This window comes from Giraffa tippelskirchi, chromosome 5, assembly GCF_054371585.1.
Source record: "Giraffa tippelskirchi isolate mGirTip1 chromosome 5, T2T-mGirTip1v1.2.pri, whole genome shotgun sequence".
NCBI lineage: Eukaryota > Metazoa > Chordata > Mammalia > Artiodactyla > Giraffidae > Giraffa > Giraffa tippelskirchi.
In genome coordinates this window covers 59,039,315-59,062,497 of record NC_137279.1, presented here as the reverse complement: position 1 = coordinate 59,062,497, position 23,183 = coordinate 59,039,315, and the positions used below count along the sequence as shown (strand labels likewise).

The 23,183-nt window shown below is 39.2% G+C and overlaps 1 protein-coding gene across 1 annotated transcript in view; it reads right to left on the bottom strand.

Annotated features, from left to right (window-relative positions):
• Window positions 1–23,183, bottom strand: part of USH2A (usherin) — a 901,466-nt gene that overhangs the window by 491,770 nt on the left and 386,513 nt on the right. Inside the window, exons 23-28 of the mRNA XM_081491700.1 lie at window positions 18,894–18,995; window positions 16,648–16,827; window positions 12,194–12,324; window positions 9,324–9,597; window positions 2,945–3,148; window positions 2,737–2,817 (exon numbers count right to left, since the gene is read on the bottom strand). Of these exons, the coding sequence (XP_081347826.1) occupies window positions 2,737–2,817; window positions 2,945–3,148; window positions 9,324–9,597; window positions 12,194–12,324; window positions 16,648–16,827; window positions 18,894–18,995 (972 nt within the window). The remainder of the gene's footprint in view (window positions 1–2,736; window positions 2,818–2,944; window positions 3,149–9,323; window positions 9,598–12,193; window positions 12,325–16,647; window positions 16,828–18,893; window positions 18,996–23,183) is intronic.

Here is a 23,183-nt window from a genome sequence, read left to right as displayed (position 1 = left end):
TGCAGTAAATCAGACTCAACCATTAGCATAAATACAATTTATTAGAGTTGTAACTTTTCAGCATTGATTTAATATGACTGCACATCTTGAGCCATTCAGTTTAAGCGATATTTCAAAACCATCAAAACTCCATCGACACCACGTTCTTTCAAGCCTAGACCAGGTTTTCCAAAAACATTTAATGTATCCAACATGTTTTAAACATCACTCATAAAGAAGGAGGTGGATGGTAGGCAGATAACAAGCTCAAACAATATAATGATGTACCCCTTTGAAGCAAGATAATTAGACTGTTATTATACATAGTGGTTTGACACTTTTATATCGTCAATGTATTAGCCAAAAAATATCACAATTGTGATCATATTGTACTTGAAGGTCTGATCCCATTTGCCAAATTCAATTGTTTTTCCAATTAATTTTTCAAGAAGCAAAGTTCTACTGGGTGGGATATACAGAATACATTCCTAACTGCACTTAGGGAAAGGGGCAGGTAGAGAAGTTGATGCCCTTGAGATTCTAAAAAATCATTTTCAGAGACATTTTCTTTGGAGCATCACAAAGTAACACAAAATGAAAAGTTTAAAGAAACTACAAAACCTCACTTATAAGTTGAATCCTCTACTTTTAAAAATCCATAACCTTTAACTATTTATTAGATATTTCTATGGTTCTGATCAGTAACAACTTCATCACAGCTGACTGCACTGAGGATACTGAGAAAAAGCCCGAGGAACTCCACGGCAGGATGATGGATGACAGAGGGGCTCTAACTTCTCCTGGACTCCTGAGTGCTGTCGATGGAGGATCACTCTGGTTTCTCCCCATCAAATATCCTCCTCCCCTGACTTTATTCTTCAGGCCAATAAAACAGGACAGCCTCAAGGGAAACATCATGAACGTAAAGAATGAGAAGAAGCACAGAGGTGGAGAACCACTGTCTGTGCAGGTGAAACACTACAAGCAACTTTAGGAAATGCACAGGCCACACAATCAAGTTCCAAGTGATGGGACAATGGGAGTGATGCTGATTTTATTAGTTCTGAAATGTGGTACAGGGAAAAATACAGTCCTGTCTAACAGATGGTGTTCTCATAAGGGACAGAGCAAAACTGACTCAAAAATAATTAAATAGTGCAATTATTCTCCAACCCCTGGGAGCATGTAGCCGCTCGGTGTTGTGGTCAGATTGTAAATATGGCATAAGACTTTGTGGTCAGATCACTGTTATAAATTCAGAGATCTATTTGCATACTTTCTTGGTGGTACTCAAAATGGGGGCTATTAAGCTATGTAAGCCACGCACTTTCTGGACACCTATTTAGGTTGCTGAATTAGACTGAAAGCAAGCTGTATACTTATTAATAAAGTAGAGAAGTGTGAAACAGGAGCAGAGAACATACCAGTCACAAATGAACATTTTATATTAGAGCTTTTTCCAAGTTCTAAAATTGAAAAGGATTTAAGGGATCATTCAGTTGTCTTGCCTATAAATAGATGATGATTTAAATCATCCTGGAAAAGTGTCAAGTTGTCCTCTTCTGGAAACTCTATAGGTAGCAAACTTCGAAAATTCTTATTAGTATCCCATCTCAGTATTTAATTATCTTTTAGATTAAAAAGATTCCTCAAAGGACATCTGCACTAGTAACCTGATACTATTGATAATAAATATGAGAGGGTACTTGGTAAAACAAACAAACAGGTCTTTAGACAAATTATGACTTGCTAAGGACAACTCTTCAAGAGGCACATGTGTTAATCATATGGAAATGTATTTGTCTTTCTGACAAATATTTTCTCTAAAATGGTAGAAGGCTACTGATTAACAAAACTTCTCGTAATGAATGCCTCTTTGTGATGGTATTATGTGAAAAGATGTGGTCACTGTCAGAAGTACAAAGCACTAATAAATCAGTTATCTGAGATTAGATCTAATACAGTCTGTTTCCTAGTTGTTTCTCCATTCAACTCAAAGAAATTAGACCACTCAGCAATTTCTATCCTGGGAGAGGCATTCTAAGACCCTAACAGTAAACACCACGGCAAACATCTGCCATTATGTGATAAAAGACACATGCATGCAAGCTTAGTCATATCCAACAGTTTTGGAGACCCCATGGACTGTAGCCCACCAGGCCCCTCCATCCATGGAATTTTCCAGGCAAGAATACTGAAATGAGTTGCCATTTTCCTCCTCCAGTGGATCTTCCTGATACAGGGATTGAACCTGCACCTTCTGTGTCTCCTGTATCGCAGGCAGATTCTTTACCAACTGAGCCATTGCAGAAGCCCAATAAAAGACACATTTGCTTCCAACCACAGTGTGGGTTTCAAACAAGCTCTCCACCAAAGAGCCCAGAAGCTGCCTATCCTCACCTAAAGGTAACCATGACTTTAGCTTTTTGGGGACTAAGCAACTTGTAAAGATTTCCAGTTCTTTGATGAATTACAGCCGATATGGGCCTTTATCAAGACAACTTGAATTTACTTTCTTCTGCATCTGAAGAGGAAAGACTCAGCCTGAACAAATCTTTATGAAATATTTGAAGAATCAAAAGTCCTGATCCACTAAGCATTTTCACTAACAACAGATGACTCTGCAAACCAAGGCGTGCTCTGTCACAAGATTACAAACATGCTACTTGCTGCACGGATGAGAGGCTTTGTTTTTCTTTACATGCACAAATGTGTGCATTTGTGTGCAATACACATTTTAAGATAAATACTCTTTACCTGCTCCTGTTGTGCGGCCCCGGCTCCAGTCGCTATGTACCGAACCTCCTTCATGTGAAGCTGTTACTCGATACAGGTATTCTTAAATGGAAATAAGAAGGAGGAAAGTCAACATAGGACTCATGGAGACTAGTGGTGGGCTGGCAGGAAATGAAGAGGCGATAAGGAAGAGCCATAGAACACTGAATTTAGAGCATCTCTGCAGTACCTGTGAACGGCTGGAGACGGCTCTCATAAGCAGTCCGCTCTTCTCCCTGGTACACCAGGATGGAGTCATTTCCCCTGCACTTAGCAGCACTGTCAGTTGACAAGCATCCATCCAGATTGACTCTGACAGCACCACTGGACACGGATGCCAAGTTAATGACAGCACCCCGTGCAAACTTCACATCTTTCATGCAACCACCGAAACCTAGCAAATAGTAAGGGATGAGTATCACACAAAGGGCTTGAGTCATTAGTTAGCCATCATTTTTGTCCCCTGTAGTACTACAGTTTGATGAAGTCGGGGAGGTGGTTTAGACACAATTTTCAAACTTTCAAGTCTTCTTTGGGAGATCCTTTATGCTCCTTTATGCCTGCTTTTTACCAGGCTAAGCTGTTGCAGGAAATAATTATATTTATGTTATTTTGAAATATATATATATATATATATATATATATATATATAAGCTGATCATTGTAATTCAACTGAATTAGATTCAAGTGAAAAGTATGTATTTTATCTTTTTAGGAGCAGTTTTTTTGCATTCTGTTTATTCTTATGAAATATTGTTTAGTCCAGTGGTGCTACATAATGTGTAGGCAATTACATATTATGGTGAGAGCGTTTTCACATGTTCCTCAATCCTGGAAAATGAAGTTACCTGTATGCATAAGTCCATGTCTAAGTGCCAAAAACTAATATGTAAATGAGCATGATTATTCAAGAAGCTCACTGAGGAAAAAAATACACTCTCAGGTCCCCAGTGGCTCAGTGGTAAAGAATCCGCCTGCAATGCAGGAAACATGGGTAGATGTAGGTTTGGTCCCAGGGTTGGAAAGATCCTCTGGAGGAGAAAATGGCAACCCATTCCAGTATTGTTGCCTGGGAAATTGCATGGACAGAGGAGCCTGGTGGGCTACAGTCCACAGGGTCACCAAGAGTTGGACATGACTGAGCATGTGAGCACGAGGTTCTAATGCAGAACAGTAGGAGATGGTTGGATAAGACCACCAACTCAATGGACATGAGTCTGAGCCAAGTCCTGAAGATAGTGAAGGACAAGGAAGCCTGATGGTCTGCAATCCATGGGGTTGCAAAGAGTCAGACATGACCTACCAATTGAACACGACAAAGAGAAAGAATATAGTTTCAAAATACACTAAAATCATGAATTATTGCAATGAATTCCATAACAACCATTTTATAGTCATAGAACGAAGCCCTAGTTAATCAGGACACTTGGGAGCTGTTACTGTGCTCCACCGTTTTTACTGCGTTCCATAATCTCGACTGTGCAAAATGATTACCAGTTTCAGGTTCATGGTCTCAGGACAGGAACCAAATTCAACTTTGGCAATAGCAACACAAGAAGCATCTTGGAAAGTGTACTCTATTCAGTTGACTTTAGAATAGCCATGTTGCATTCAGTTCTGGGAAGTTTAATAGAGAAGGTGGAGGAGATAGGTTTGAAGTGTGCACTGACTGCTCTTTTCATAGAGAACCATGGGGCATCACGTCACCTGGGGAGCAGCAGTAGCTTTGAATGACTTGCTATTTTGTATAAACAGAGATCAATTCTGTCAGGTTTGGCAGCACTCTGCTCACAAAACTGCACACAATTGTCAAAGAAGGGACAAACAGACTGAGTTTGAGATTGCTGGAACACATAGTCTCTTTCTTGAACAAAACACTGTCAAGTCTGAACAGCCACAAACAGATAATTAGTTCTTTTCAAGATTAAAGCCCACCAGCAAGAAATGGAAATAAAACACAATGCAATGCTGAACAGTAAAGTAAGTTAATTCTAATAATGACCATACTGTTTTTTTCAGCATTTATATGGTGTGTTATTCTAACACATTAAGTTGCAGCCTATTTCCTTTTAAATGCCTTTGCTATTATTCACATTCCTTTAGGCCTGACTAATCAATACTGCTAGTCTATCTTCAACACACAGTAGATACTCAGTAAGTTGGGTAAATTGAGTTGAGAGCAATGAAGCTCAATATAAAAGCATCTTCTTGAAAATTTGGAAGCTAAGAATTCTAATTTCTTTACAAGTAGTAATTTTCTGATGGCACAGAGCTGGGTCACCTAACTTCTCTATCCTTTAGTTTCCCTGCCAATAAAAAGATGAACTATTCAAAGATATCTTCAGCAAACATTAATGTGCCCTTATAAGGAATGTCCTTTTATTGTTCAAAGGGTACAGAATTTCAGTTTCACAGGATGAAAAGAGTGCTAGAGACGGATGGTGTTGATGGTTGCTCAAAAACACGAATGTACTAAATGCCTGAACTAGACATTTAAAAGTGATTAAGATGGCAAATGGTATGTTAGGTGTTATTGTTGTTCAGTTGCAAAGTCATTTCCGATTCTTTATGACCCCATGGACTGTAGCCCACCAGGATCCTCTGCTCATGGAATTTTCCAGGAAAGAATACTGGGTTGCCATTTCCTTCTGCAGGAGATCTTCCCAACCCAGGGGTCAAACCCACATCTCCTATATTAGTAGGTGGATTCTTTGAGTCACCTGGCGAACCCCAATTGTATGTTAGGTATTTACTGTTGTTCAGTCGCTCAGTTGTGTCCAACTCATTGCAACCCCATGGACTGCAGCACACCAGGCTTCCCTGTCCATCCAGCATCCCTGGAGCTTGCTCAAACTCAAGTCCATTGAGTCAGTGATACCATCCAACCATCTCATCCTCTGTCATCCCCTTCTCTTCCTGCCTTCAATCTTTCCCAGAATCAGAGTCTTTTCTAATGAGTCAGTTCTTCACATCAGGTGGCCAAAGTATTGGAACTTCAGCTTTAGCATCAGTCCCTCCAATGAATATTCAGGATTGATTTTCTTTAGGATTGACTGGTTTGATCTCCTTGAAGTCCAAGGGACTCTCAAGAGTCTTCTCCAGCACCACAGTTCAAAAGCATCAATTCTTCAGCATTCAGCCTTCTTTATGGTCCAACTCTCACATCCATACATGACTACAGGAAAACCCATAGCTTTAACTATACAGACCTTTGTCAGCAAAGTAATGTTAGGTATATTTAACTACAATTAAAAATGTTAAAAAAAAACTTAAATATCTTAAACTTTAATACACAAGACACAATTTTAAATTTGGAAAAGGCCACAGTCGTAGGCTTCCTTCACTCTGGAGATAAAAAGGTGCAGAGAGTTACAGAGTGATGCTTCTATGTAGTAATTCTGCTTAGGAAGTGGGACTCTGGCCTCAGGCCTTGGGGGTACAGACACCTAGGCTATAGTACAGGGTCCTTGCTGTACTATCCTTAGGGTAGTCAGAGGGTTTTGTCAAAGTTTGTATCATTCTTCCAACTCTGCACCATTGGAAACCCTCCCACTGGAAATACTCCCTAGTGATCTCTGAAATATGAATGGGATGCGAGGATAAAAAGAGGGGAGAGGGGCTGTCTGTGGGAAGACTAGTGATGCCTCCTTGTTTTTTTTCCCCTGTCTTTGTGAAAACTGAAAGCGATTCCCCGCACCTATCCTCCTCCCAGGTCTCTGAATAACTGGAAGGTGGTCTGGAACCCTGGGTTGACAAACCTGAGAGACACAGTAGCCCTCTGGGGGAAGAGTCCAACCCTGGGGCACTTGGGCCTGCAGGATAGTGGGCTGTCAGCCCCACTCTTAACCTCTCTGTTCAGAGCTATGGACAGACCATAACCTAGGAGACCACATACCATGGCCTGCTCACTCTCAACCCAAGTGCCCATGGTCTAAGGTGCTATATGATCAGCACATTATGTTGCCCAGTGTCTCCAGAACACAAAGGAAAATTAATATGCCTTTGATTTAAATGAAGATTGTGACAATAATGGATATTAAAAAAAAATATCTCTAGTAGTACCACAAAAAGAGAGCCTTTGAAAAAGGTGTTAATGGAGAAGTATGTTGCTGTTGTCATTTAGTTGGTAAGTCATGTCTGACTCTTTGTGACCCCATAGACTGTATCCCACCAGGCTCCTCTCTCCATGGCATTTACCAGGCAAGAATATTTGGAGTGGGTTGCCATTCCCTTCTCCAGGGGATATTCCCGATCCAGGGATCAAACTTGGGTCTCCCGCACTGCAGGTGGATTCTTTACCACTGAACTAGCAGGAAAGCCCAGTGAAGAAGCATAGAATGATTTTTATGATAGTGGACTGAAAAAAATGCAGTAAGTGAATATGATTAGTTTTAGTTGCAACTTACTACATGCATGCAGCACCTTTATATTGTGACTGTTCTCCTGATCACTGTGTAAAACATGCTGTTTCTTATATAAATCAGTACTATTCAAAGCATCTGAGTCAGAATCTTAGGAGACAAAGCCATTTAAATACCATTTTAAATCTGCATTTTTAAATAACCTTTTCTGGGCAATTCTAGTGGATCTTGAATAATAATAATAGCTAATTTTATTGAGTTCTTACAAAGTTTTAGCTACTATACTTCAATATTTTATCAGTAGTTTGAGAACCACTGATATGGATGATACTGCAATGATAAAAATTTAGTATTATCCATAAATAAAATATCTTCCAATATCACAGTCTTAGTCATAGAGTTAGTCCCCTTGGGTCTATGTTGATGCTTTAAAGCTTCATCATTATCATCTTATAATTTCAATTTTAGCCACCTTTCTAGGACCATCATAATAATGGGTTTTGGTGTACTTTGATAGTAAAATGCTCGGTATACAGAGGATTTTTCCTAGATATAAATAGAATCGAGTAATTTTGTTCCTATAAAGAGTTTTCAAGCTCTTTCTAACCTCAGAAACCTGAAAACCCAAAGAAGCCCTTATATGAATGTAATATTTTTAGCTGCCGTTACATCTTAAGTGCCTTGAAAATGTCATTACTGTCTTGCACCCCAGATATTCATTAACTCCCTACTAGTACCCTTCTAAAAGTCTCCTTAGAGCTTGCCATATATTTTCTATTCAAAGACATTTAAATCTTTATGTACTTACCAAATAGGCAAAGACTGCTTCATGGAAATTTTAACCATTCAGGGTGCACAGATTTTGAAATAGGTTGAGAACATTTTCTACACAGAAGCATACGTGGTGACAAGCTGGAAGTTTCTGTGCTTTTCCCAGTTCATAGAGAAAGGAACTTAGATCAGTGCCCATGAATGAAAATGCTTGACTACAATAAGGAAAGTGGGCTTTAATACCAGGCAGCCCAAGATGGGCAGGCTTGCCATCTGCTTAGTAGCCACTGACCTTGAGCAAATTACTTTCCTCCCTGCCCTCTAGTTTCCTAATCTTTAAAATGGGGATACAAATAATAATACCTGTCTCGTGGAAAATCCCATGGACGGAGGAGCCAGGTGGGCTGCAGTCCCTGGGGTCACTGAGAGTCGGACACGACTGAGGACTGAGCGACTTCACTTTCACCTTTCACTTTCATGCATTGGAGAAGGAAATGGCAACCCACTCCAGTGTTCTTGCCTGGAGAATCCCAGGGACAGGGGAGCCTGGTGGGCTGCTGTCTATGGGGTCGCACAGAGTCGGACACGACTGACGTGACTTAGCAGCATGGGCTTCTTATGAAGAAGTGACCCAATTATTCTCACAGAGGCTCTCAGAACCACAACTGTCACACAATATGAACTCACATACAATTTTAGTCTTTTTTAATTAATAATTTCTCCAATTATGTTCAAACTCCTTATATGAGTTAAAGGTTTCCTTTAGCTATAAGTCAAACACTTGTACTCTTTCCTTTCATTGATGGTTATAAACAGTAAATGACATACATATTTTCCACAAGTATGTCAGAAATTAAAGTAACCTTACATTTTCATGTGCTTTGTTACATGAGAGTTCCATGGAAATGCATGGAAACAAATAGCATTGATGTCAGAAAAAAAACCCCAGGGTATTTAAGGCCATTTTTCCTGGCTGTGCACACTAACCTACTTTTTAATCTGTAAATACAGATAATGATCAGCATTTAAAAGAACCAGAACCAAATGCATATTCAAGAAAAACATACAAGAAAACATAATATATATATTATATATATACATAATATATATATATACACATAGACATGTGCACACAAATATATATGTATATAAATTACAATTATATCTGATAAAGATGTTTGAATATATTGATTTATTATTTATTGTATAAATAGGTATGATTTAACATATAAATAGGTATAACAATATACTCTTAAGGGCAACATAGAAAACTATTTGAAGACGTATTTTGTGATTTTTTTTTTTTTTAGAGCCTAAAATTCTTCCAGAAAATAGATGAATAGATGCTGCTTTCAGACCAGTTCTATTGCTCTGTCTTGAAACACAGAATCACCAAGACCTGGTAGTACTAGGGCTGTACTTCCAGATGAAGTTTACCTTGTTCCAGCTTCAGGTGTTTATAGGAGTCATGCAGCTCCTGTGGGATTCCTCCCACATAGACGGGGGAATTCACCATCAGTGCCTGGGCTCTGGACTCTGACACACGCTCCATCAGTTCATTCATGCTTGCTGATATGACGGAATCATTTTTTTTAATGATCACTTTATTCCACTTTCCATCACAGTAGGACAGCCCCAGCCAAAGATCCACTTGTGTAAAAGTAAGACTAGTATTTAACCGGAAGCTCAATACTCCACTCTTCAGTTCCATCTGTATTTCATATTAAAAAGAAAATAGGTATATAAAAAGACTGCAGAATAGCAGTTTGGGAGAGAACAGAAGGTCAACTTCTTGAAGAAAAGCAAGAAATTTCCCTGAAAGTACTCTATAAAAATGTCCCACTTTATTCTAAGTAGAACTGGAGTAACATATAATGAAGCACTTTGCAAGCTTATAATTGACATGAAGGATGTTGTAATGAGTCAGACACATTTATACCCAGTAATGATGATATGATGTAATGCAATATTGTATAGGCGAAACCTTTTTTTTTCTTTTTGAGGCAACATGGGTAAAAGATTAAACCCTAGCATAAGTGACTGAATGACTGAAGAGAACAGAACAGTTTAAACTCTGACTCTATTTTTATTTGAATCTTTAGAAAATGAGAAAACAGTACTTCATATATCAATTTAATTTAGGGGGAAAATATGACAAGACAATAAGAAAATGAAATGTCAAGCCTGATTAAGCTTATTTTAACTGGTTGGTGAACTCAATTTCAAATTTGTAAGATGTATTTTGATTCAATATTTCAGTGTTTCTATTCTAAATCTCTAACTAACATAATTGCTTCTATGTCTGTACCTTTAGATTAAGGTGTCATTTTCTAATATGAACATATTTCACCCACATTTCACGGTAAAGGAAATGCCTCCGTATGTTTTTCTTCAAAGTGGTACTCGATAATTATTTTACCTACTATGTTCTTATTTTGTTAGAAGTCAAACTGGTGACCAGCGGATACGTGAACATTTGAGAGCATGATAATGAAACAAATTAATGTGAAATCTGTTAGTCGCTCAGTCATGTCTCACTCTTTGAGATCCCATGGATTGTAGCCCACCAGACTGCTCTATCCACGGAATCTTCCAGGCAAGAATACTGGAGCAGGTTGCCATTTCCTACTCCAAAGGATATTCTCAACCAGGGATTGAACCCACATCTCCTGCACTGTAGGCAGATTCTTGACCATTCTGAGCCACCGGGGATGTCCGTTAATGCATTTTAAAAAATTATTTCTTTCCTATGTAAAAATCATGTTTGTGAAGTGTATAGGTAGTCGTTCGTTTTTTTATCCCAGCATTCAATAAATATTGATTTTCTCTATTGTGTTCTGTGATTATAGGAGGTAATATGTTCTGCTATTATATGAGAAAGTGTTCCCAGGAATCACACTGCCTTAATAGCCAAGGCAAACATGCTGTGTGTGTGCTGTCATTCAGTTGTATCCAGCTGCTTGCGACTCTATAAACTGTAGCCTTCCAGGATCCTCTGTTCATGGAATCTTCCAGGCAAGAATACTGGAGCAGGTTACCATTTCCTACTCCAGAGGATATTCCCAACCAGAGATCGAACCTGCATCTCTTTTGTCTCCTGTATTGGCAGGCAGATAATTTACCACTGTGCCACCTGGGAAGCCCTTAGGCAAACATGTGGTAATGTTGTAAATAAGATTGAAATGGGGTTCAATGACATCAGAGACAGGATATACCTTTTGTTCCCTAAGAAGTGGGAAAAGTTTGAAGTAAGGTTTTTGGAAGTAAGAGTCATGGAGAATCTTCAGCAGGAAAATTAACACATTCAGTGGCACAGGAACATATATGAGCACATTAGACTTAGAAAAAGGTACTAAATTAGGTAAAATAATTCATATGGGGAAAAGAGAAAGTTTTAGTTCTGCCAGGTATGTAGAAGCAAAATTTTGGAAGATTTTGTGTAATAGAGAAAAATAACTATCTTTCTCTCATTTGTCTGACACCGAAAGCCCATATTCTTTCTACTAATATCTTCAACTGAAAGTTCACCCTTCTGGTGTATGAAGAACATCCTATAAAAATGTTCATAACAGCCTTATTCGTGATAGCAAAAACATGGAACAACCACTACCTCACTGAAAGTAGAAGAGATACATTACTCAGCCATGAAAAATGAATAACCTGAATAACTCAGAAACAAAGTCAAGGTCTAAAACAATTGCCTAAGGGTAGAGCATAATACCACTTTTACAAAATTTCAAAAACAAGGATTTTTATGCATTCACTCACAGTGTCCAAACTATAAAAATGCAAAGGGATAATAAACACAAAATTATGATTACATATTGCCTCTAGAGGGAGCTAGGGAAATGGGCCAGGAGAAATCCTAGAGGTGGATGCAAAAATTTGATAGTATTTTAGTTCTTTGGTGGTAAGTTCATGAGTGTTCCTTGTACTATTGTATTTTATTTTGTGTATATGTGTATAATATTAAATAAATATACATATATTTTGACATTATAAAAAGGTAATAAAGAAACATGTTTCATATATAAGGGAACTAAATTAGATTTTCTTAATTCCTTATATTTGGGATGCTTTGTTAAAATTATAATTTTAAAAATATAATGGTCATTTAAAAAATCATCATGACCCTAAAATACAAATTGTTTCATAGGACTCCAAAAGTGAAAATGATGCGGGGGAAAAAAAAACAAAAATGAATTTGAAAAGAAATCTTTATCACATATAATGTTAACACATGGTTTGTTGATTTTAAAACTGGATCTAACATTTTAAAATAAATTTAAATAAATCAATTAACATACAGCAAGAAAATCAGGTCCATCTTTGTTGTAAATGAAAAGCAGCAATCCATTCAGTTGGTCAGTTCTGAACTTAAAAGAAATTTCAAAGTCCATTCCACCATGAAACAAGTATGGATAAAGCTCCAGGAACCCTTTAGAGAAAACAACATGTACAAATTAGCATGTGCAGAGCAATACTGTCAGCTTCTTTAGGGTCTCATAAGACAACCTCAGGTCATATTCTGTCATTGAATAAATCTCTCACAAAAAAAGATGCAGATCAATGTCAAGAAAATCACCTTGTAACTGTTAAAGAAGTGGAAGAATGAACACATATCTTTTAAGAGGAAGCAATTTACTAATTCATGGACAACTAAGACTATTTTGCTATTGTTGTTCAGTTACTAAGTCGTGTCCGACTCTCCATGACCCTGTGGACTGCAGCATGCCAGGCTTTCCTGTCCCTCACCATCTCCCGGAGTTTGCCCAAGTTCATGTCCATTGAACTGGAGATGCCATCCAACCATCTCATCCTGTGTTGCTCTCTTCTTGTTCTGCCTTCAATCTTTCCCAGCATCAGGGTCTTTTCCAATGAGTTGGCTCTTCACATCAGGTCACCAAAGTACTGGAGCTTCAGCATCAGCATCAATCCTTCCAATGAGTATTTAGGTCTGATTTCCTTTAAGATTGACTTATGTGATCTCCTTGCTGTCCAAGGGACTCGCAAGAGGCTTCTCCAACACCACAATTTGATAGCATCAATTCTTCTTTATGATTCAACTCTCACATCCATACGTGACTACTGGAAAGACCATAGCCTTGACTGTATACATCTTTGTTGGCAAACTGATGTCTTTAACTGTTTTTAACATACCATCTAGGTTTGTCACAGCTTTCTGGCCAAGAAGCAATTGCCTTCTAATTTCATGGTTGCAGTCACCATCTGCAGTCATTTTAGAGCCCAAGAAGAAGAAATCTGTCACTGCTTTCACCTTTTTTCCATTTATTTGCCATGAAGTGATGGGACCATATGCCATGATCTCAGTTTTTTTAATACTGAGTTTTAAGCCGGCTTTTTCACTCTCCTCCTTCACTTTCACCAAGAGGCTCTTTAGTTCCTTTTCACTTCTGCCATTAGAGTGATATCATCTGAATATCTGAAGTTGCTGATATTTCTCCCAGCAATCTTGTTTCCAGCTTGTAACTCATCCAGCCCAGAATTTCATATGACATGCTCTGTGTGTAAGTTATATAAACAGGGTGAAAATAAACAGCCTTGTCATACTCCTTTCTCAATCCTGAACAAGTTAGTTGTTTCACACAAGGTTCTAACTGCTGCTTCTTGACCCACATACAAGTTTCTCGGGAGACAGATAAGATGGTCTAGTATTCCCATCTTTTTAAGAGTTTTCCAGTTTGTTATGATCCACACAATCAAAGGCTTTAGCATAGTAAATGAAACTGAGATAGACTTTTTTCTGGAATTCTCTTACTTTCTCTATGATCCAGCTAATGTTGGCAATTTGATCTCTGGTTCCTCTGCATTTTCTAAACCCAGCTTGAATATCTGAAAGTTCTTGGTTCATATAATGCTGAAGCCTAGCTTGAAGGATTTTGAGCATAATCTTACTAGTATGGGACATGAGTGCAATTGTCCGGTGGTTTGAACATTCTTTAGTACTGCCCTTCTTGGGAACTGGGAGGAGGATTGACCTTTTCCAGTCCTGTGGCCAGTGCGGGGTTTTCCAAATTTGCTGACATACTGAGTGCAATACTTTAATAGCACCATCTTTTAGGATTTTACTTAGCTCTTCTGGAATTCCATCACCTCCACTAGCTTTATTGGCAGTAGTGCTTCCTAAGACCCACTCTATTTCACACTCCAGAATGTTGGGCTCTGGGTGAGTAACCACACCATTGAGGTTATCTGGGTCATTAAGATCTTTTTTGTACAGTTCTTCTGTTTATTCTTGCCATCTCTTCTTGATCTCTTCTGCTTCTATTAGGTCTTTACCATTTCTGTCCTTTATTGTGCCCACCTCTGGATGAAATGTTCCTTTGATAATTCCAGTTTTCTTGGAGAGATCTCTAATCTTTCTCTTTTGCTATTTCTTTGAATTTTTCACTGAAGAAGGCCTTCTTGTCTCTCCTTGCTATTCTCTGGAACTCTGCACTTAGCTGGGTGTACCTTTCCCTTTCTCCCTTACTTTTCACTTCTTTTCTTTCCTCAGCTATTTGTAAAGCTTCCTTAGACAACCACTTTGCCTTCCTGCATTTCTTTTTCTTTGGGATGGTTTGTTTGCCACCTCCTATACAATATTACAAACCTCTGTCCGTAGTTCTTCAGGCACTCTGTTTACTAGATCTAATCCCTTGAATCTGTTTGTCGCCTCCACTGTATTCATAGTTGATTTAAGTCTTACCCAACTGGCCTAGTCATTTTCCCCACTTCCTTTATTTTAAGCCTGAATTTTGCTATGATAAGCTGATGATGTGAGCCACAGTCAGCTCCAAGTCTTGTTTCTGTTGACTGTGTATAGCTTCTCCATCTTCAGCTACAAAGAATGTGATCAATCTGATTTCAGTATTGACTATTTGGTGATGTCCATACGTAAACTTGTATCTTGTGTTGTTGAAAAAAAGTGTTTGCTATGATCAGTGCATTATTTTGGCAGATTTATGTTAGCTTTTACCCTGCTTCAATTTGTACTCCAAGGCCAAACCTGCCCATTACTCCAAGTATCTCCTACTTTTGCATTCAATCTCTTATGATGAATAGGACATCTATTTTTGATGTTAGTTCTAGGAGGTCTTTTAGGTCTTCATAGAACTGATCAACTTCAGCTTCTTCAGCATCAGTGGTTGAGGCATTGATTTGGATTTCTGTGATGCTGAATGATTTGTCTTGGAAATGAACTGAGATCATTCTGTCTTTTTTGAGGTTGCACCCAAGTACTGCATTTCAGACTCTTTTGTTGATTATGAGGGCTACTCCATTTCCTCTATGGATTCTTGCCTACAGTAGAAGATATAATGGTCATCTGAATTAAGTTCACCCATTCCCATCCATTTTAGTTCACTGATTCCTAAGATGTTGATGTTCATTCTTGCCATCTCCTGCTTGAAGTGAAGTGAAGTGAAAGTTGCTCAGTCATGTCCGACTTTTTGCGACCCCATGGACTATACTGTCTATGGAATTCTCCAGGCCAGAATACTGGGTGGGTAGCCGTTCCCTTCTCCAGGGGATCTTCTGAACCCAGGGATCGAACCCAGGTCTCCCTCATTGCAGGTGGATTCTTTACCTGCTGAGTCACCAGGGAAGCCCGTCTTCTGCTTGACCACATCCAATTTACCTTGATTCATGGTCCTAACATTCCAGGTTCCTATGCAACACTGTTCTTTACAGCATTGGATTTTACTTTCATCACAGACACATCCACAAGTGAGCATCATTTCTGCTTTGGCCCAGCTGCTTCCTTCTTTCTGGAGCTATTAGTAATTGTCCTCTGCTCTTCCCAAATAGCATATTGGACAACTTCCAACGTGGGAGGCTCATCATTTGGTGTTGTATCTTTTTGTCTTTTTATACAGTTCATGGGGTTCTCATGGCAAATATACTGGAGTGGTTTGCCATTCCCTCCTCTAGTGTATCACGTTTTGTCAGAACTCTTCACTATGACCTGTCCGACTTGGGTGACCCTGCGTGGCATGGCTCATAGCTTCACTGAGTTACAAAAGCCCCTTTGCCATGAAAAGGCAGTGATCTATGTATAATTAAGACTATTACTGTTTTACTAATATGTTACTATTAACAATAAGTTGCACTGACATAAGAGAAAATCTGACAAATGACAGTGATGAGAAAAAACAATGAAAAAGTGCACAGATTATATTACTTAGCTTTCTGTCCTGAAGATAGTTTAATGAACTTATTATCTAACCAACTTAGCCATAAACATAGCAGGCAATAGTGGGCTGTTATTGAAAAACAAGCCATGTTTGGCCAAGCCACCATATTCCCTTCCAATCCTTACCCTGAGTGGCTGCTAGACAGAGACTGTAGGTTGGGGGTACACTGGGGACACTTCACCTCCCCTTTGTCACAGCCTTTGGAGCAATGGCAGTGATGATGGTTATATTCTCTAGCTCTCCCTTAAGGATCTACTTACCCCATTACATAGCTGAAATTTTACTCTTAGGAAAACTATCAGTCTGTATAATGGGATACAACAGATATTATACAGATTAGCCTGACAAAACAAAATTCTTTTGAAACATCTAAGTAAAACTATATTCTACAGTTTATATTACATATTCAGACATTGAAAATATGTGTATGGGTATCATGGCATAACTAGGTGTTTCTGTGACAGTAGGTTCATATGAGGTCAAAATAATCAGATCAGGGAAGACTAAATTATACCAAAGATAGAACATACAAGTTAAGCAATGACCAATGTCTATTTTAGACTCACCTGTCCCTAGAAACTGGGCTCCCTCTTGGAGTGAAGTGGGGCATCCCTCCCAGTTGTTATGCACATTGGTTTGCTCTTCAGAACTCTGCCAAACCAGACGCTCCCAAGTAGCAGAGGGATTATAGTTCTTCATAAAATATACATCCTTGAGACAGCCCACAAAACCCTTTTGGACTATGTCTGCAGGGGTTGATAGATATCAAGAAATATGTACTGTGAGAAATTTTTTTCAAGCAATTAATTTGATGTGCCATTAAAGTAAAAGAAAGAGGCTATAGGCATCACTACCTTCTTCCTACAAACTTCTTAATAACTCACATAAACACCCATGCCAAAAGCTATGGTAAGTGCTAATAACTGGTGTGCTATGCTCTGGTTCAGAGTCATCTTATCTGGAGAAAGAGATGTTTGCACAAAAACCTTGGTTTTATAGTAATAACATTGCCTCTTGAATTAACAAGGATATTTCATCTGCTTATGGTCTTAAAAATAAAAGTACAATAACACATCTTAAAAGCAAGATTTAAAGCAAGTCTACCTATACAATCTATATTTTATAATTTAGTACCCTTAGCATTATGAACCCAGTCTGCTATACAAGTAAAGCAATGTGTGTGCTTAGTCACTCAGTCGTGTCTGACTCTTGCGACCACATTGACTGTAGCCCACCAGGCTCCTCTGTCCATGGGGATACTCCACTCCAGAATATTAGAGTGGGTAGCCATTCCCTTCTCCAGGGCATCTTCCCAACCCAGGAATGGAACGTAGGTCTCTTGCATTGCAGGCAGATTTTTTTACCATCTGAGCTACCAATTTTTAGGCATTAATATAATGTTACATTTAATTTTTGAACTCCCCAGACCAAGTAAATATGGGGCTTATGAACACAGTAAATAGGGTGGTCATAAGGGGTTGGGAAAGAGAAAAAGTGAGCAGATAATAGAATTAGAGAGCAAAAAAAAAAGTAGAGAGGGCAAGAAGGCACCTGAAGCTGAGGTTGCATTTCATACAGCAATGTCCTTACAAGTCAGTGCAAAGCTGAATTCTCAGCTTTTGAGTTCATGACCTGATCATAGGAAAGGTATTTACTAGTGATCAGTGTTTCACAAAGTCAATTTATATGCACAATGTCAAAGGATTTATTTATAATGGAATGATGTCCTCTACAAGAAGGGTAGTTGGTAGTGGGGTATGCTCTCCTCCTGGTTCCTGCATATACCAGAGCCAGGAAGCGTGTGTGTGTGTGTGTGTGTGTGTGTGTGTGTGTGTGTGTGTGTGTGTGTGTGTGTGTGTGTGTGTGTTAGTGGCTCAGTTGTGTCCAGCTCTTTGCAACCCCATGGAATGTAGTCTGCTAGGCTCCTATGTCCATGGAATTGTCCAGGCAAGAATGCTGGAGTGGGTTGACATTTCCTACTCTAGTGCATCTCCCCAAACCAGGGATCGAACCCATGTCTCTTGCATCTCCTGCATTGGCAGGCAGATTCTTTACCACTAGCATCACCTAAGAAGCATGCTTGATGGGAAAATAACTCTCTCTTTCATTGTGTGTATGTATGTGTGTGTGTGTGTGTGTCTGTGTGTGTGTGCATGCATGAATGCTTTCGGGAGACTTCACCACCAGTCTAGAGTGACCAAATGAAAACTCTCCTCTCTACAGGTATTTCTGAGGAGGTAACTATAATAAGTCTTGAGGATTTAAATATATCCCTCTCCAAAATTCGAAGTTTTTCATACCTTTGATCCACAAATTATAAAACTTTGACTTAAATTAGTATAATTTATTTCAGCAAAAGTTTAATTACCTTCTTTGATATATCAAGAACTGGGTTCTAAGAATTTAAATACAAGTAGTATATGGCTCCTTTATTAAAGAAGAGATCTAAAGGAAATTTTTGACATATTGATGTAGGAAATATAGCATGAGGTAGAAAATAATATAATTATCCATACTTTAAAATGATATCATTTGATTCTATGCTAAATTGTGGTGGTGGTGGTGTTTATTCACTAAGTCATGTCTGACTTTTTACAACCCTATGGATTGTAGCCTGCCAGGATCCTCTGTCCATGGGATTTCTCAGGCAAGAATACTGAACGTGTTGCCATTTCCTTCCCTAGAGGATCTTCCTGACCCACAGATGGAACCCGCGTCTCCTAAATTGCAGGAGGATTCTTTACTGCTGAGCCACCAGGGGTGCCCCAGTTATGGAGACAACATATAAATTCTATACTTTCCCCAAACTCACCAGAATCCTTTCTGAGGATGGTGTAACCCTGTGGCAGCCCACCCACAAACACTCCTGTGTTCTCTCCAATAACAGTTCCACCATTCATAGTGGCTGAAGAGCCTGTGGATGGAAAAGCAGATGAGAACTTCAACCTCAGCAGGACAATCTAGTCTACAAATTTAACGAATGATTAAACCCTTCCTTGTGCTTCTGGATGCACCTCCCTTTTGGTTTTCTGCTATTGGTTACTTTTCTTCACTGATTCTTAATCATCATCCCAACAACTTGATGTTAGAATAACCCAGATCTCCTCTGTTCCCAGATCTCCTTACCACCTGCATAAACACCATAAGTCCTCTAGAAGGATGAAGAGAGAGCTAGGCACCTGTGAGAACTCTCAGGGCCAGAGACCTGAAAGGGCCTGGGTCCCTCTGTGTGCTGCATACCAATGCAAATCTCCTGTTAAAATACATACTACCTGGCTCTTTCTGGAAGAGTTTTGCTAAGCCCTAATGTAGAGCATGACTGTGAGGTTTGGGACTTGAGCAACTAGAGGAACACAACTGGCATAACTAAGGTGGGCAAGCTAGTTGGAGAAGGAGATGCAGAGAGAAATGTTAGAAATTTAGAAATGTTAGGGATTCCTAACTAACTCCATCATTCTTTGCGAGAATGGCATTTTTTTTTTCAGAGCCCAAACCACTCTAATTATCCCTACTTATATCTGGGACTGTGGCTTTAAATACATCCTGAGCTGGTAACTCCCCATTTTTATCTCTAATCTGGAACTCCTCTCTAAACGTACTGGGATCCAGGACTCGGCATGATATTTCCACTTGGATGCCTCATAGGTACCTAAAACTTGACATGTTCAAACCACTCTGGACATTTCTCTCTCAATCTGCTTCTCTAACTAGCTTGCCCACCCTAGTTATGCCAGTTACATTCTTCCAGTTGCTCAAGTCCCAAACCTCACAGTCATGCCCTACATTAGGGTTTAGCAAAACTCTTCTGGAAAGAGCCAGGTAATATGTATTTTAGTCTTTGTAGACCATACAGCCTCAAGTAGTCATAGATAACCAATGAGTGCAGTTATCACTAATAAAATTTTATAAAACCCTTTTCAGCATCCTCCCACTACTCATTGAAGGACTCTGAGAAACTACAGGGGCTCCTCCTCCTCCATCTTAATCGGTTTGGGGAAATGTTTCTTAAGATTGGGGTTGAATCTCTTCTAGTCCTGACACCAGTCATATACTCTGGGCTATAATTATCTCATGACTGTAAAGAACCCTCTGCCTCTGAGTCCTAAAACAGTTCAAATAGTGAGGATCTCTAACAAATCTCAAGACGTTCTTGTCTCTGGGACCTGTTCCCTTTCCTTTAGGCCCTTTGAGAGATACATGCCTTTTTCTCCTTAGTTCCTCTGTCCCTATCCATTTATTAGGGACGATTACTATTGTTAATCTTCCAAAAGGGAGTAATAATTCTTGAATTTCAGAGTAGTCATCAAGATAAACAGCCAGGTGAATTAAATAACCCTTTGGCATCTTTTATTTGTTCTGTCTTTGACAGTTCTAGAGATGGTTTTGGAAACACTGATCGTTTGTCCCTAATGAATCAGTCTCCACCATCGTTATGGGCAAAATCTCCAACTGATGTTGGCAAAATTCACAGTATGCCCCTCCCATCAAATAGATCCTTCAAAATCTCTTCCCAGAATTAATCAATACCCTATATGTATAGAAGCCCTTCAAGGCATAAAGTCTATAATAGAAGATTACAAGGCTCAAGGCTTTATTATCTATGTACTAGTTCCTGTAATGATGAAATTTCATCTGTGAGAAAACCTAAGGGCAGAGTGGAGGTTTGTCCAGGACCTCAACATTGTTACTCCCTGACAACCTGATGTTCCTAAACTTCAGACGTTCTAACATCTATTTCTATTGGAAGCAAATTCTCTACTGCAATTGACTTATTCAGTGAATTCTTCAGTATTCCACTTGATGAATCTAGCCAGAATCTTTTCACCTCTACTTGGGAAGAAAAACAATTCACTTGGACAGTAATGCTTCAGGGTTTTACTGAGTCTTTCTTGTTTCTTGTAAAACCTAAAGGTTGATCTGGATGATATAAAGTTCCCTATAGGTCTACTTTGTTGCATATGTGGATAATTTGGCTCTATGATCTTCTTAAGCCAGCTCACAAGAAGACAGCAAGCATTTACTAAAGCTGTTAGCCTTAAAGGGACATAAGGTCACCAAAGAAATATTGCATTTTTCCCAAAACCAGGTTTGATATTTAGGGCATCTGATATCAGAACAAGGGCTACACTTAGATCTAGACACACTTAATAGTGATTGAGGAACCCATTTTACTGGCCAAGTACTTCAACAAGTCTGTGCTGTTTGGCAGTTTTACAACACTTTCTCTGTGCTTACCATTCTCAATCCTGTGGTTCAGCTGATCACAGTAATGGCATTATTAATACTTAACTGGCAAAATTTGTAGAGGTGCTACAAGTACCTTGGCCCTGCTGCTGCTGCTGCTGTTAAGTTGCTTCAGTCATGTCCAACTCTGTTCAACCCCATAGACGGCAGCCCACCAGGCTCCTCTGTCCCTTGGATTCTCCAGGCAAGAATACTGGAGTGGGTTGCCATTTCCTTCTCCGATGCATACATGCATACTAAGTCTCTTCAATCATGTCTGACTCTATGCAACACCATGGACAGCAGCCCACCAGGCTCCTCTGTCCACAGGACACTCCAGGCAAGAACACTGGAGTGGGTTGCCATTTCCTTCTCTAACCTCGGCCCAAAGCATTGCTATTGGTCTCTCTAAATCTCAGATCCACACTTTTTGGAACTCAAAAATTCTCATCCTTTGAAACAGTTGCAGGACACCCAGTACATTTGCTTCCTGCTTTTTTGGCCTCCAACTGAAAAAGGAGAGATATTCCAATAATGCAAAGGCCAAATTGCTCCTATTGAAAATAACCATGTTTTGGTAGAGCAATGTTTTTATACTGTGCTCTCAAGAGATGAAGATCTTCCAACCTGAAGATTTTATCTATTGGAAAAGATACCTCCAGAAGAACTTTCTTCAACCTCACCAGAGAAGCCCTTATCAGGTATTGCTAACCAAATCTTGTGCCACGAAAGTCCAAGGAATAGATTCCCTGACTCAGGTGACACACCTAAAGAAAGCTCCAAATTCTGGAGAAAGCTCAAATAATCTGGCAATATTAAAGTAATTATTTCCCAGAATTGAAGCAGACGACACTTGATGAGGCAACTTCCTGAAGATGGTTGAACCAGGTCTGTTGGAAATTTATTGCTAAACACTGGTGATGACATAATGCTTCAGATGGTCTCCAATGTCCATGATCTTGTTAATATAGAACAAAGGACTGTAGATACAAACTGTCTGAGAGTTCTCCCTCTTACCTCCCCTTGATGCTCAAATATGAACTCGGCAGTTTTCCAATCTGTACTAGTCCCCTCTGATGTGAGACACCACACCCAGGAAAGGTACTTTCTGATATTAAGGGGAAAAAAGCCATTGACACTAGAAAACTTGACTCTTGCTCAGTGGTGATGTGAAAGGAAAATCTTGATCAAGGGAGGGGAAATATAAAAAAATAACAAAAAGAAACCTCAATTAAATAGATCTGGAAGACCAGAAAGAAGAGCTCTCATGCCCTGAGGTGACAAGTCTAACAGGAAGAAGGCTCCTCTTTCTTGGCAGTGACTTCACCAATGAAAAGACACATGCTTATTTATTACAGTTCTTCAAACTTCCTTTTCCACTCTATTAAAGAGTTTATCTTCCATTGCTGTATAGGGGCTTACATATGGCACCAAGAATGCAACCTAAATATCCATCGACAGATGAATGGATAAAGAAGTTGCGGTACATATACACAATGGAATATTACTCAGCCATAAAAAGGAACACATTTGAGTCAGTTCTGATGAGGTGGATGAACATAGAACCTATTATACAGAGTGAAGTGAGTCAGAAAGAGAAAGATAAATATAATATTCTAACATACATATACAGAATATTGAAAAATGGCACTGAAGAATTTACTTACAGGGCAGCAATGGAGAAACAGACATAGAGAATAGACTTATGGACATGGGGCGAGGGGAGGAAAGGGTGAGATGTATGGAAAGAGTAACATGGAAACTTATATTACCATATGTAAAATAGATAGCCAATGGGAATTTGCTGTGTGGCTCAGGAAATTCAAACAGGGGCTCTGTATCAACCTAGAGGGTTGGGATGGGGAGGGAGATGAGAGGA